At 38.0% G+C, this 13,258-nt stretch overlaps 4 protein-coding genes and 1 long non-coding RNA gene across 6 annotated transcripts in view; 3 read left to right on the top strand and 2 right to left on the bottom strand.

Annotated features, from left to right (window-relative positions):
* The window catches only part of LOC126589407 (putative disease resistance RPP13-like protein 1), a 54,857-nt gene that overhangs the window by 582 nt on the left and 41,017 nt on the right, over window positions 1-13,258 (top strand). The window lies entirely within an intron of this gene.
* Window positions 88-13,258, top strand: part of LOC126589403 (putative disease resistance protein RGA4) — a 59,715-nt gene continuing 46,544 nt past the window's right edge. Inside the window, exon 1 of one of the 2 annotated variants that reach the window (XM_050254683.1) lies at window positions 88-2,823. In XM_050254683.1, the coding sequence (XP_050110640.1) occupies window positions 177-2,823 (2,647 nt within the window). In that variant the 5' untranslated portion in view covers window positions 88-176. Of the gene's footprint in view, window positions 3,025-13,258 lie in introns of both variants that reach the window. The other variant, XM_050254684.1, reaches the window with a different exon arrangement.
* LOC126589418 (uncharacterized) overlaps window positions 3,201-13,258 on the bottom strand; it is a 53,013-nt gene continuing 42,955 nt past the window's right edge. Inside the window, exon 3 of the long non-coding RNA XR_007611830.1 lies at window positions 3,201-3,349. This is a non-coding gene — a long non-coding RNA (uncharacterized LOC126589418). The remainder of the gene's footprint in view (window positions 3,350-13,258) is intronic.
* Window positions 4,062-5,364, top strand: LOC126589415 (uncharacterized). Its single transcript, XM_050254705.1, has 3 exons — window positions 4,062-4,293; window positions 4,600-4,800; window positions 4,980-5,364. Exons 1-3 carry the CDS (start codon window positions 4,262-4,264, stop codon window positions 5,104-5,106), a joined length of 360 nt encoding a protein of 119 aa, XP_050110662.1. The 5' UTR covers window positions 4,062-4,261; the 3' UTR covers window positions 5,107-5,364.
* On the bottom strand, window positions 7,098-11,339 carry LOC126589410 (protein PMR5-like). Its single transcript, XM_050254701.1, has 5 exons — window positions 10,890-11,339; window positions 10,490-10,661; window positions 9,588-9,766; window positions 8,991-9,149; window positions 7,098-7,668 (listed from the first exon to the last, which is right to left on the bottom strand). Exons 1-5 carry the CDS (start codon window positions 11,216-11,218, stop codon window positions 7,326-7,328), a joined length of 1,182 nt encoding a protein of 393 aa, XP_050110658.1. The 5' UTR covers window positions 11,219-11,339; the 3' UTR covers window positions 7,098-7,325.

Raw genomic sequence — 13,258 nt, 5'->3', positions numbered from 1 at the left:
GATCTGGATCCATGGGACAACTTTTGAACCAAAAGACTAATTATAGACGAATCACAAGTTCTTTTATGGTCAAACTGACCAATCACATGTTTACGAATTGGGATGCATCAATAATTACAATCTCAAAAGCCTTTCTTCTACATTGAGCTACTGGCAGACTAGCAACCAAGAGAAAAATGGCTGCCGCTTTGATCGGACAGGCTTTTATCTCCGCTTCCATCCAGGTGCTGTGTGACAGAATTGCTTCAGCCGACTTCGGTGACTTATTCCGGCAGAAGAAACTGGATGAACCCCTCCTCATGAAACTGAAAATGACGCTGCTCACGCTTTCTGCAGTCCTCGATGATGCGGAAGAGAAGCAAATTTCAAACCCTGCTGTGAGAGAATGGCTCGACGAGCTCAAACATGCTGTCTTGGACGCGGAGGACTTGCTAGATGAGATCAACACTGAAGCTTTGCGATGCAAGGTGGAAGGTGAAGGTCAAACTGAGAAATTCACCAACAAGGTGTGGAACTTCTTCTCTACTTCTCGTAGTCATTTTGATCAAAGCATTAATGTTGAGATACAAGGGTTATTACGAAGGCTGGATGACTTTGTGCAACAGAAAGTTGCCCTTGGTCTAACAGAAGTTGTTGCGAGGAAGGTTTCACAAAGAACTCCAACAACTTCCTTGATTCATGAACCTTTTGTATATGGAAGAGACGAAGATAAAGAAAATTTATCAAAAGTCTTGTTCTCTGATGATGCGAGCGAGGATGATGTATCCATCGTCACCATTGTTGGTATGGGCGGGGTTGGCAAGACGACCCTTGCTCGAGCCCTTTACAACGATGATAAGGTGAACGAGCACTTTACCCTTAGATCTTGGGCATGTGTTTCAGAAGATTATGATGTCATTAGGGTGACTAAAACTCTTCTCGAGTCGGTCACTTCAAAACCTTGTATGATGGCTGATTTGAATTTGCTTCAAGTTGAACTTAGAGAACAGCTGAGGGGAAAGAAATTCTTATTTGTGTTGGATGACCTTTGGAATGACAACTATTCTGAATTGAAGCGTCTGCAGGCTCCTTTTACTTCCGGGGCAAGGGGAAGTAAAGTCATCGTGACAACACGAAGCGGAAAGGTCGCATCTCACATGAATAATGTTCCCATTCAACACTTGGAGCCTTTGTCGCACGAAGATTGTTGGATGTTACTTGCAAACCATGCATTTGGAAACAAAAACCACAATGCACATCCAACTTTGGAAGAAATTGGCAAGAAAATTGCACGCAAGTGCAATGGGTTGCCTTTAGCAGCAGAAACACTCGGGGGTCTATTACGTTGCCAGAGAGACTTCAAGGAATGGAAAAAATTATTAAATAGTAGACTTTGGGAGCTACCTGATGATGAAAGTGGTATCCTTCCAGCCCTGCGGTTGAGCTATCATTATCTCCCTGCTCAGTTCAAACGGTGCTTTGTGTACTGTTCACTACTTCCAAAAGACTATTTGTTCAAGAAGGAAGATATGGTTCTACTTTGGATGGCCGAAGGTTTAATTCCAAAAGGTTTAAACGGGCAAAGAATGGAAGAGACGGCTAGAAGTTACTTTGACGAACTGGTATCACGATCACTACTTCAAAAATCAGGGGAGCATGGTTTCACAATGCATGATCTTCTTAACGACTTGGGTCAGTTCATGTCTAGGGGATTTTTTCTCAGGTTGGAAGAGAGGGAATCACAAGAAGCTAAAAGACTTCGTCATTTGTCATATGCTAGGGGAGAAATTGATGCTGCTAAAAAATTTGAGCCATTAAATGAGGCTAAGTGTCTGCGGACCTTCCTACCTATCTCAATATACGACTTGTCCTTCTACATTAGTAAAGCGTTTCTACATGATTTGTTGCCATCCCTGAAACGTTTACGGGTTTTATCATTGTCCCGTTATCAAAATGTTGCTGAATTACCTGATTCTGTGGGCAATCTCATTCACCTGCGCTACCTGGATCTCTCCCGGACGGCAATTGTAAGCTTACCTGGTGCAGTTTGCACTCTCTACAATTTGCAGACGTTGCTGTTGTCATATTGTCGTGCTCTCATTGAACTGCCAGCAGACATGACAAATTTGATAAATTTACGGACATTAACGTTGGCAGGTTGCAGCTCCCTTACTAAATTACCAGCAGGTATGAGGGAATTGAGTAGTTTGCATTACCTCGATGTCAGTGGAACAAAGATAGAAGGGATGCCAGTGGAAATTGGAAGACTAAAGAGTTTGAGAACATTAACTGATTTTGTTGTGGGGAAATATACGGGTTCTAGCATTGGAGAATTAAGCGAGTTGCAGCATCTTCAAGGAAGACTTCGTATTTCAAAGCTGCACAATGGAGTTCATGTTGTGGATGCATTGGAAGCCAATTTGAAGGATAAGAAAGAACTCAAGGACTTAGAGTTGGCATGGGGTGTGGAGGAAGCCGATGATTCCCAAAAGGAGAGAGATGTGCTTGACAAGCTCCAACCTTCTGCAAATTTGGAGAAACTGACTATCAGATTCTATGGAGGGTTCAGCTTCCCAAATTGGTTAGGAAGCTCTAATTCCTTCTCGAACATACAGTTCATGTGTATCAGTGATTGTAAGTATTGTTTGTCCTTGCCAAGTTTTGGGCAGCTGCCCACTCTTAAAGAGCTACGCATCGAAAGGATGAATTTTGTTACGAAAGTTGGTGATGAATTCTATGGTGATCTTAATGGAGCTTCTGTAATTCAGCCCTTTCGGTCTCTGAAGATGCTAGGGTTTGTGGACATGCCAAAGTGGGAGGATTGGCTACCGAGTCCAAGTGGAGGTCAATGTTCAGACTTTCCTTGTCTCCAGGAGCTGATAATAAGCAGTTGTCCGAAGCTGAGAGGATACTTGCCCAATCGTCTTGCATGCTTGAAAACACTTAGCGTGTCTCGGTGTGGAGATCTACATCTGCATGATGAATGGGCCAGTAGTAGTAGTAGTAGTCTTAACATGGACTACTTATATATTGAGGGATGCCCAGGTCTGTTACCATTAATAGAGAGAGTAGAGAAGAAGTTCTTGTCCAGACTTTACATTTATAATTTTGATGCAATACAGTGCCTGCCCAAAATGAAATATCTTCGAAGTTTGACTTTCAGGGATTGCCCAACCGTGTCGTCATTAGAGTTCTTATTTCATGAGATGATGGATTGCCCACTCCCAACTTGAGACATTTGGAAGTCAGGGGTTGCAAGAATTTGAAGTCGTTCCCCGAACGAATTCGCACCCTCACCGCCCTTGAACGATTGCATATCTGGGATCTTCCAAATCTTGTATCATTTGCCCAAGGGGGTTTGCCTCCCAACCTGCAATATTTTGATGTTAAAGATTGCGACAAAGTGAAGCCTTCAGTGGAGTGGGGATTACAAGGACTTGTCTCCCTTAAACAATTTGCAATTGCTGGCGAGATCTGGGCACCGTTGCTCAAGGAACATCTCCTGCTCCCTACTACTCTTAACGGTCTCAACATTGCTGGACTATCAAGTCTGAAATCGGTGGTGGACGTAAAAGTACTTCGACACTTTGCTTCTCTTCATTGGCTAAGTATTGAAGATTGCCCAAGTCTGGAATTCCTGCCACGAGAGGGACTTCAACACCTCACTTCTCTTCAATATCTATATATTTCTCGTTGCCCAAGTCTGGAATTCCTTCCAGCAGAGGGACTTCTACCCCTCACTTCTCTTCAAGGGCTACGAATTTCTGATTGTCCAAAACTCCAATTCCTACCAGAAAACGGTTTGCCACCGTCTCTTTCTTCCCTGAAGATCTACTCTTGTTCCGCCCTGGAGAAAAGGTATGAGGATAAGACGGGAGAAGATTGGGCCAAGATATCTCACATTCCTTGCATACGGATAAACGACGAAGTCATCATATGAGCTCTGTCTCTCTCATACAAAGTTGTGCTTTTCGGCATTTGACTCTCAGGTATTTTGCATCTAATTAACTTCAATACTTTGAAAAATAAAAGACATAATAGAAATAAGAATCATAGCATATTGATCAATTTTTTCTTTGCAGCAAAGAAGACACATATTGATCAACATAATAAAAACCATCAATTCTGCTTATTTTGGTCTGCAGAAGCCTACACAAACTTGCATCCACACTTTCCTCCTCCATTGGCAGGCTGTCTCGTTTTCCTTATTCAGGTACCAGATTGATGCTTGCGTAGATACTTTATGCTCTTGTGGTTCCAATCATATATTCGTAGCTGACAAATGGAAACATGTGTGCGGATAAATCTTTCGAGGTGTGTTTTCTGATGTTTCTTTTCGTTTCGTTCTTTTTATTTATCTCCAACATAAACTTCTTGATGAGAGAGAGAGAGAGAGAGAGAGAGAGAGTGAGTGGGGAGGGAGGGGCAGAGAAGAGGAAATGTTTTTGAAAGTTTTGAGAATCAAAGCTGCAGATAAGTTTCTCAGTAGCTCATGTGTAATGCATTATTCAACTGTTCTGTATTCTTTTTACCGTTTCTCAGTTGCGTGAATCAGCATTAGTTATCAAGACTCTTGTAAAATCAATCCTAAGTATCTGTTAATACAATGTGACAGGACAGACTCATTGATGGCCTTTGTGGATGCGGCAGCGAGCTAACTGTGGTGTGGAACTGTAAACTAGAATTACCCAAGGGAACAGATGCTAGCTTGCATCAATTACTGGGCCTGTCTGGCATGAGTAAACAGCCGTGGCATGCTTTTATAGTTTTCTTCCGATGTCCTAGTGATCTTCACACTGGTGCAAGAGATATATCATGTAGGTAACCCTTGGACGATTTCTTTTTTTTTAATCATTCTGATTTCGTTTTTTAGCCGACCCCACTTAGTGGGAAAAGGCTTTGTTGTTGTTGTTGTTGTATTCTGATTTCGTTTTTATATGGTGGCTTTTATGTTGGTGCGGATGAGTTTCTTTACAAACACATATTCGTAATTGCTGCAGAGTCCTTATTGTGGAACTTAAGAGGCGATTGTCTGAGGCAACGGATGTTAGCTCACATCAATTTGCTAAGCATTTTTGGCTTGAAGATGATGCACCTCTAAAGGAAGATGATGGAACCCCAGGATGATATATTTCTTTGTCATATGGGCGTGGTTTGAATACGGTGGCCTGATATTTCATCTTCTTTCAATGCCATTATCATCTTCAAGTTGGTGTATCTACGCTTTTCCTTACAAATGTAAACTGGTAATAGATCTTTAATTGAATACTGCAGATGAGCTTTAATTTACGTTCTCTCTTACCATGTAACATCTTATGCAGGGGATATGATGCTTCGTTTTAACAAATGTTAACTGAATATATGTTTCAGTTTTGTCCCTCACAATATCTCTGTTTTATATAGATTGCATATCATTTAAAAATTAAAAAAATAAATTCATGTTAATGTAATTTACAAATCTTATACTTCTTAGAGAGAATTAATTTACGAAGCAACAATAATCGGATCTATTTAAAACTGTAATAGTTAGTTTTGTTCATTCTTTATCATCAATGATCAATCTGTCCATTGAATTTTACTTTCATCTCTGCATTTAGGGGAGTTTGTTGAGCTGATATGTAAGTAAAGCAAAAGCATCCGAGATGGCATTCATGTTGAATAGCTATCACAAGAAGCAGGCATTTCAAAATTTCGTATGTAGTAGGAGTGTGAGAAAACAGATGGGGGTAAACCTCTTTGTATCCTTTTCCCCTGCCTCTAATTTCTGGAGGACTCTAAATGTTTATTTTTCCAGTTACAACTGCAGTTTTTTCTTACTGTATTGCTTATTAGATCTTATAGCAGAAGATGTGGAGGTGTGCTTTTTGACGTTTCTCTTCCTTTCGTTTTTTTTCTTCATCATCAACATAACGAGATAGCGAACAAGGAAAAAAATGAAAAGTTGTGAGAATAAAACTTCATATGATTGAATGTTCTCCATTTTTTTCTTTTTAAAAGTCCTTAAAATTAATAGACACTGTGATCCTTTCGTCCACCAAAGAATAGAGGGAATGCATGTGAAAGCCGGAGCTGAATTTTATGCCATTGACCTGTCCTTGGAGCACTCGGGAAACTGGAAATTTCATTTCAGAGGCGCCTCAGTTGGAAGCTCCATGTACTACCCATTTTCTCTTTAACAAATCCACCTCATTTATCTTCCCCTTATCCAATCCGTACACATGCAAGCTTTTGATGTGCCCAACAAAAAAAAAAAAAAACAGAACAAAACTCAACAAGCAGAAAAGTAGAAAGATTCAATATTTTGAGAGAAAAGAGAATGATTGGAAAATAGGATGATGGGTTTTGATAAACTCAATGTGGTTATGGTGTTCTTGAAGACCAGGAGAGATCTCAGCAAATGGGGTCATAGTCACAGGAATCCATGAGAAGGGAGAGAAGAAGATGATGGTGTTGTGGGGGTAGAAAAAGTAGAAAAAGAAACCATTCCGTGCATGTTCAGAGGAATCAGAAGAGCAGATTCTTGCTCTTAGGGTCGATTTCCCACGACCAAAGGTGCGACTGCACCTCCTTGCTCCTATGTGGCTTCCACTGTCTACCTAACTTGTGTCGTTGCACAAGGATCAAACCAACGTAGTTATACCCACCTTCACAACTTTAAGGATTCGAGTTTTAGGTGATAACCCTAGCTAGAGGCTAAACTTGAGAGAATAAGGTTACTGGAAGGGTGGAAAGTTTTACCTGTTCTCCAAACTTGGGCTAGGTTTGATTCGAAAATCGACATAATAGGCCTAATTGACAATCGAACCAACAATGGCCAGTGGTGGATCTTTCGTCGAGAACACACTGTTTTAATCAATTTGGCTAAGTCCTGGCATCGACATACTTCCACAAAATATATCTAGAGATTATAATAAGAAATTGTTATTAACACTCTAAAAATCTCATTCTACACTCCTCACAAGTGTATTTTTCTTTCTAATTATAGAAAGTTTGAGTGCTAAATGAGATTTTTGGAGTGCTAATAACAATTCCCTTATAATATCGTCAAAAAGATCTTAAATAAAATTGCTTTGAACCTAAATTATAACTAATGAAAATGGGATGAGGATGCCAAAGAGTAAAGAGAAATGTTAAAGAAATTCTTAATTGGAAAAATAATGAGGAAATAAGAACCTCATTTCTCCTCACTAACACTAACAATATATTTGCACATCACTTTACAAATTACAATATAAAGATAAAGAATGAGCTGCAAATTTTGCACTCTCTCATCATAAATGTGTCACAAAATAAAATAAAACCTATATAACTTGTTAATTAATTAGAGTGCAAATAAAATATAAAAATTAGAAGAACAAAGTTGTGTAAAAGAGTTGGTTCCAAGTGTCTGGCAGTCCAGGAAGGCACCAATGGCTGCAATCTGCTGAACGGTCAGGATTGGCTCTCTGCTGAGGGCTCAAATCACCACTGTAGATTGATGGGTGCCCATCTTTTCTCAGCTCTGAAAGCATTGTGATGTCCAGCAAAGACGGGGGATTTCTCATGCCCCGGATCACACTGTCCATCACTCTCATTTGGTCTGGATAAGTAGTCCCGGGATAAGTTACTCCGCTCACTTTCATTGGTGCTGTTTCTCCATAGCAGTTCTTGGTGGTTGTAGGAGTTGCACCCCCATTCCATTCATTTGGGCTGTCAATTTAGCATGTTATCAGATTACTTAGATTCTCACTTTGGTCATTCCATCGAAAGTCTATTATTTGCGCCTCTAAACTTTGATAGGCAAATGAATCATGCTTCGCTGCTGAAAGAAGATCAACAAGTGCTACTGAAACCTAATCACAAACAGACAAGTGTCCAATCATATATTTTTGAACTCAATTATTCAGCAACATGTTCATTTGTGATTGGTTTTCAACAACACTTATTGCTCTTCTTTCAGCACCGAAACATGGTTCAAACCATATGACATTTGACAGATTGACCAAAGTGACACAATTGAACTTTTAAGGACAATAGAACTCAAAAACTTAATTCCGGGACCAAGATGAGGAATCAGATAATAACTGACGGACAATAACTAAAATTTACTCATCTACAATTTATTCCCCCAAATGTGCCCTTAAATTTTTTTTATGTGTTATGTGCATGAAACGCAAGTCCGATATTAATTTATTATTCCAACCCTTTAGAGAGTATAATCTTTCTTTAAAATTTAGAGAAAATGAATTTTGTGGGGGAAAAGATTTGAGAGAAGTGGTCCATTACATTAGCAACTTTTGTCTTCTTCAAAAATGGTACGTGTGTACTGTTTTCCACCGACATAGCCAGTGCTCTGAAACATTTGCATTTTCTAAACAAAATAGGTCTATTTACAGAAGTTTTTACTTGTGATGGTCATTCCTCCATGTTGTAGTTTTATTCACTCATATTATAATACATATATCAACTTATAAATATCATACCCGACCACTCATCGTTCAGGACAAATGAACCTTAAAATCTGTCTATGTATATTATGTAAATTAATAACACTACGTGATAATACAATTTTCATAATAAAATATCTTCCTCGGGTTCTTATACCCGACCATTCTAGTGGACCGACCTAAATACAGGGTAGAAATCAAGTCAACGTTTAGCAACCCAAAAAAATACCTAAAAATGCTATCAAGAGAAATGCTAAGACGATTCTTAAAGTAGAACTTTCTGTCACCTTATGTTTTTTGCATAATATTTTATAATATTGATACGATTTTTTGCATAATATTTTATAATATTGATACGAAAATTGACGTCAAACTGTGACGTGACAAAAAATTCATAAATATTCGACTTTAAGAGCATTTCTCGCAATTATTTGGTGCTTGGAGGTAGCAATGCCTATAGCTAATTCCAATACATAAATTATGAACCATGGATAATTGAAAATTGGAATTTCCACCAAACACAACTACGAGAGAGAGAGAGAGAGAGAGAGAGAGAGAGAGAGAGAGAGAGAGAGAGAGACTGACTCATAGTGTGTGGGAGAAATAGAGAGGAAGAAAACTCTGGTCCTTGTGGTGTCGATGTTCGAGTCAATCCAATTCGCCCATGTTTTCATCCCTTTCTCCAAAGCAGCTAAACGGTCCATATCTTGGTAATAATACCCTCCTGATTCCATGTAATCCCACCTACACGTTTTCAAACACAATCTTAATTTTTCGTCTCGATAATGACTTACATGAAATAAGTACACTACTATTTTGGTATCTAAATTTATTATGTCTTGCTATACTATAAAGTTGAAACACATAACGACGCGTGATAAGTTTAGAATGCTACAGTGACTACACATTTTGGAGCATGTCAAAAACATTTTGGACAAACCCATAAAACGTTTTACAACTTCTGGTAACTTTTTGGTATAGAGATGCAGTTTTACAGCAAGATAAAAATGTAAGAAAGCACTAAGTTCTTTAATTTGTCCAAAAAGCACTTATGCTTCTAAAAGTACTTCTACCCAACTTTACCAAATGCTTTACTCAGAATGTAGACACTATCATTTTGACCCTAAGGTTACCACAGCACAAAAGTACCAAAAGATATACAAACACACACGGATTGCTCACCCTTGGAGACCTCCTTTGTGGCTCCACCAATGACCGGTGTTAAACGACAGCACGTCGGCGTTCCGCCACACCTTGCTGTTCTCCGAAATGTCCTCCAGCCTCAGAACTCTCTTCCCTTGATACATTTCTATGTCGACCAGGTACGGAGCTTTGTAAAATTGCAGTGTCAAGCCGTAGTCCTGCATCATAGGAGCAAAACCCAATAAGGTCCTGTTTGGATCGATACGATGCCCTCATTTCCTAGCACATGACTTCCTAGGAACAACGTACATGCTGGTGCTATCCTGCTGTCGTCACCAATGGACCCAAAGGGTCGCTCAGAACATCTTCCCTATGTGATTCGTTTGGACTAAATTTTCGAAGGAAATTGCTTTTGATACTCTCATTTTTGTCTATCATACACTTTTGTTAATTTTTCGTTACTGATTTTATATAATTCCTTCGATTCGATAGTTAAAAATTAAGAGGGGTGTGTAAGAAGTATAAACGGATGTGTGGATATCACCGACGATTTTCAACCATTGTTAAAAAATGCAAAATGAATTTGTTCATTTAATAAATGAGTCTTGCAATTTTTTGTTCCCACAATAATAATAGTATATGAAAATGTGTTGATGAACATTTATATGACATGGAAAGGAAAAATCTCACACCATCTCTGTTCTTACAAAAACTATAACCATTAATGGTAATCTGTATTTTAATTCAAACGCGAGTTTGGCAAGTTGATTAGGGCAGCGTGTTCATCTTTTACGCTCAAATTTGGATTTAACTTTTCTATAATTATAGTAGTTTAAAATATGCATCGTTAACAATTATTTGGCATTGAATTTGCATCCAATTGCTTCAAGAAAAAAAAATACGAAAACCCAGAAAGAAGAAAAGAAAATTAAGGGACTCACCAGGAAACTGAATGTTGAGAGTGGGTCTCCTTTGACCATTTGAGTCTGGGTTTGTGGATTTGCAGAGTAAATCAGGCAAACCAAAGACTCCCATTGATTCCTCCCAAGTGAATCCCCTACAAACATCACTGTTTTCCCTTTCATTTTGAGCAGAAACTCAAGCCCATTGAACCTACCAACAACAACAAGCTACACCAAAAGTCACCAAAACGTAAAAAAAAAAAAAAAAAAAAAAATATCCTAAACCCACAAAAACCCATTCCTCAAAATCAGAAAACAGCAAAAATCCATTTCACAAAATCACTTTTGAAATGCTTTTGCTTAACCTTGGGAGCTCAGAATCTAAAACCCAACAAAAACCCATATCACAAAATCACATTTTGAAAGCAGTTTTGGTTACCTTGGGAGCTCACAGTTGAGGGGTCTCCATCTGTACTTGAGGTAATCGGAGTCCGGGCGGCCGTACATTTGGCAGTTGAATTCAGGGTCGATGATTAAGGGGCACTGGGAAGATTGGTACATTGGGTAGGAGTCGTCTTGGACCCAAGTGCCTGCAAACAATGCGCAATTGGATTGGTTGGTTTGGAACATCGGAGCTGTTCTGTGATGGTGGAAGTTGTGGTGGTGGTGGTTCTTCATGCTGTATATTATGGCAGAGTGGGATTGAACAAAAACTAAGCACAAAAGAGCTAAGCATGAACCAATAGATTGGGAGCAGAAAGGAGCCATTGCAGTCTTGCAGAGGAGAGATTATTGGGTAATGATGAAAAAGCAAAAGCTGAAAAGAAGAGAGTACCGGAGTACTGTAAATTTGAGAACAAAAGTTGAAATCTTGATTCTGCAAATGCAATTGGGCCTTTTATATTAAAATGGAGGGGAATTTTGGATTTGTTGTGTGCATGTGGGAAAATTTTTCTTTCTGCCCATAATACAAGTGGTACACCACGTGCTGTTAAATAAGTGGTGAAAAATATTATTTTTTACATTATTACTTTTTTAATACAAGAATTTCACCACTTGTATAAGAACACATGGTCTATCATTCTGTGTTCCGATCACATTAAAAAATCACTTGTGAGGGCTGAGATGGGTTCACACTCACACGTGAGTTATAAATTTGAGAGGGGGATTGGTGAAGTTGAATGTGTGAGATTATGATTTGGACCCCCTCCTTCAAGCCTTGAAGCTGAACCGACACTTCTTGCTTTCATATTGGAATGCCAAAAAAGTGGTTTTGTGACTTGTCCACAAATCATCATGGGGTCTTATTGAATATGGTGTTTTTATGAGAAATTCTATAATGTATAAGTGTATGGAATACATTATTGTATTGAATCGCTGGATTGCATGGCTAAATTTTGCTAGTTTCAATCTAGTCGTTCAAACATCGATGCATCTCATATACTAGTGTATTGACATACATTATTGAAATTAACGGATAGATGTATCTTGTAGAATTTAATTCACTTAAAAGTCACTATATACATTGACGTGCGATAGAAATGCAATGCATGCATGTGTGAATCAAAGGAAAAAAAAGAAAAAAAAAAGGGTGTGTGAATGTATATTTTGTCTAAGAGTATGGTTTGAGTTGGTATATACGTATACGTTGCTCCTAATCTTTAATGTAGAATTACAGAGTTGATCGTGTCACTTCAAAACAGTCATATTGTGCATTTCATCCCTCCCAACTGTACTACATGTATTCAGTTTGATTCATTCTTTAAAGACTAATATTTGGCTACTTAAAAGGATGTGTATAGTTTCTGCTAAAAAATATTCATTGTTAATTCATAAAACTTTGTGTTTATGATCATAACCGTTCATATTATAAATCATTTTATAAAGATCATCTCTGCCAAAAATCAATTAAACTAAGGTTGTATAGTCATCAAACTTTATAAAAACAGATGAACGGAATTGGTAAAAGCATTACGAATTGTCTATGTATTTGTTATAATAGATTGACTAAACGACATTAGTTTTAATTCATTTTTTTTAGAGATGATCTTTACAAAATGCCTCATAACATGAACGGTTTTGATTATAAGAACAAAATTACGTGTTTCGAACACGAAGAATTTTGAGTAGAGTTATTACTCATCCTTTAGTGACCAAGCATTGATCTTGTTTAAAAGCTAGGCTTTTGATTGACTATAATAAAGAGAATCGAGGTATAAAAATAAACATGAATGTGAACAATGAAAAAATGAATGCATGTAAGTCATTGATCTTTATTAAAAATGGTCTTAAAGGGGTTGTGAGCTCTTTCATCTAGCCCATGTAAAATAGGAATATATGAATCTGACACTGTTAATAATAAATTCGAGAGTAAATTGTAGCAATGGTCCCTGAACTTTACTCAAATTGGAGCAATGGTCCCTCAACTAAAAATTCATTACCATTGGTCCCTCAACTTATCAAAATGTGTAAATATAGTCCTTTTCATTAATTTCTTCAAAATTTTGTCAAAATATGTTATGTTGGAATAACCATTTATTTAATTAGGGTCCCTCAACTCATCAAAGTATGTAATTATGGTCATTTTTGTCAACTACGTAAAATTTTTTGTCAAAACGAGTTATGTTTGAAGGACCATAGCTACAATTGGGATAAAGTTAAGGGACCATTTCTCCAGTTGAATTAAAATTGAGGGACCAAAGATAATGGATTTTTAGTTGAGGGACCATAGCTGCACGTTTTAATGAGTTGAAGGACCAATGGTAATTGATTTTTAGTTGAATGACCATTGCTCCAATTTGAGTAAAG

This window comes from Malus sylvestris, chromosome 11 (assembly GCF_916048215.2).
Source record: "Malus sylvestris chromosome 11, drMalSylv7.2, whole genome shotgun sequence".
Taxonomy (NCBI): domain Eukaryota; kingdom Viridiplantae; phylum Streptophyta; class Magnoliopsida; order Rosales; family Rosaceae; genus Malus; species Malus sylvestris.
Note: the sequence above shows the minus strand (reverse complement) of the source record. Positions and strands in the feature narration are given on the sequence as shown.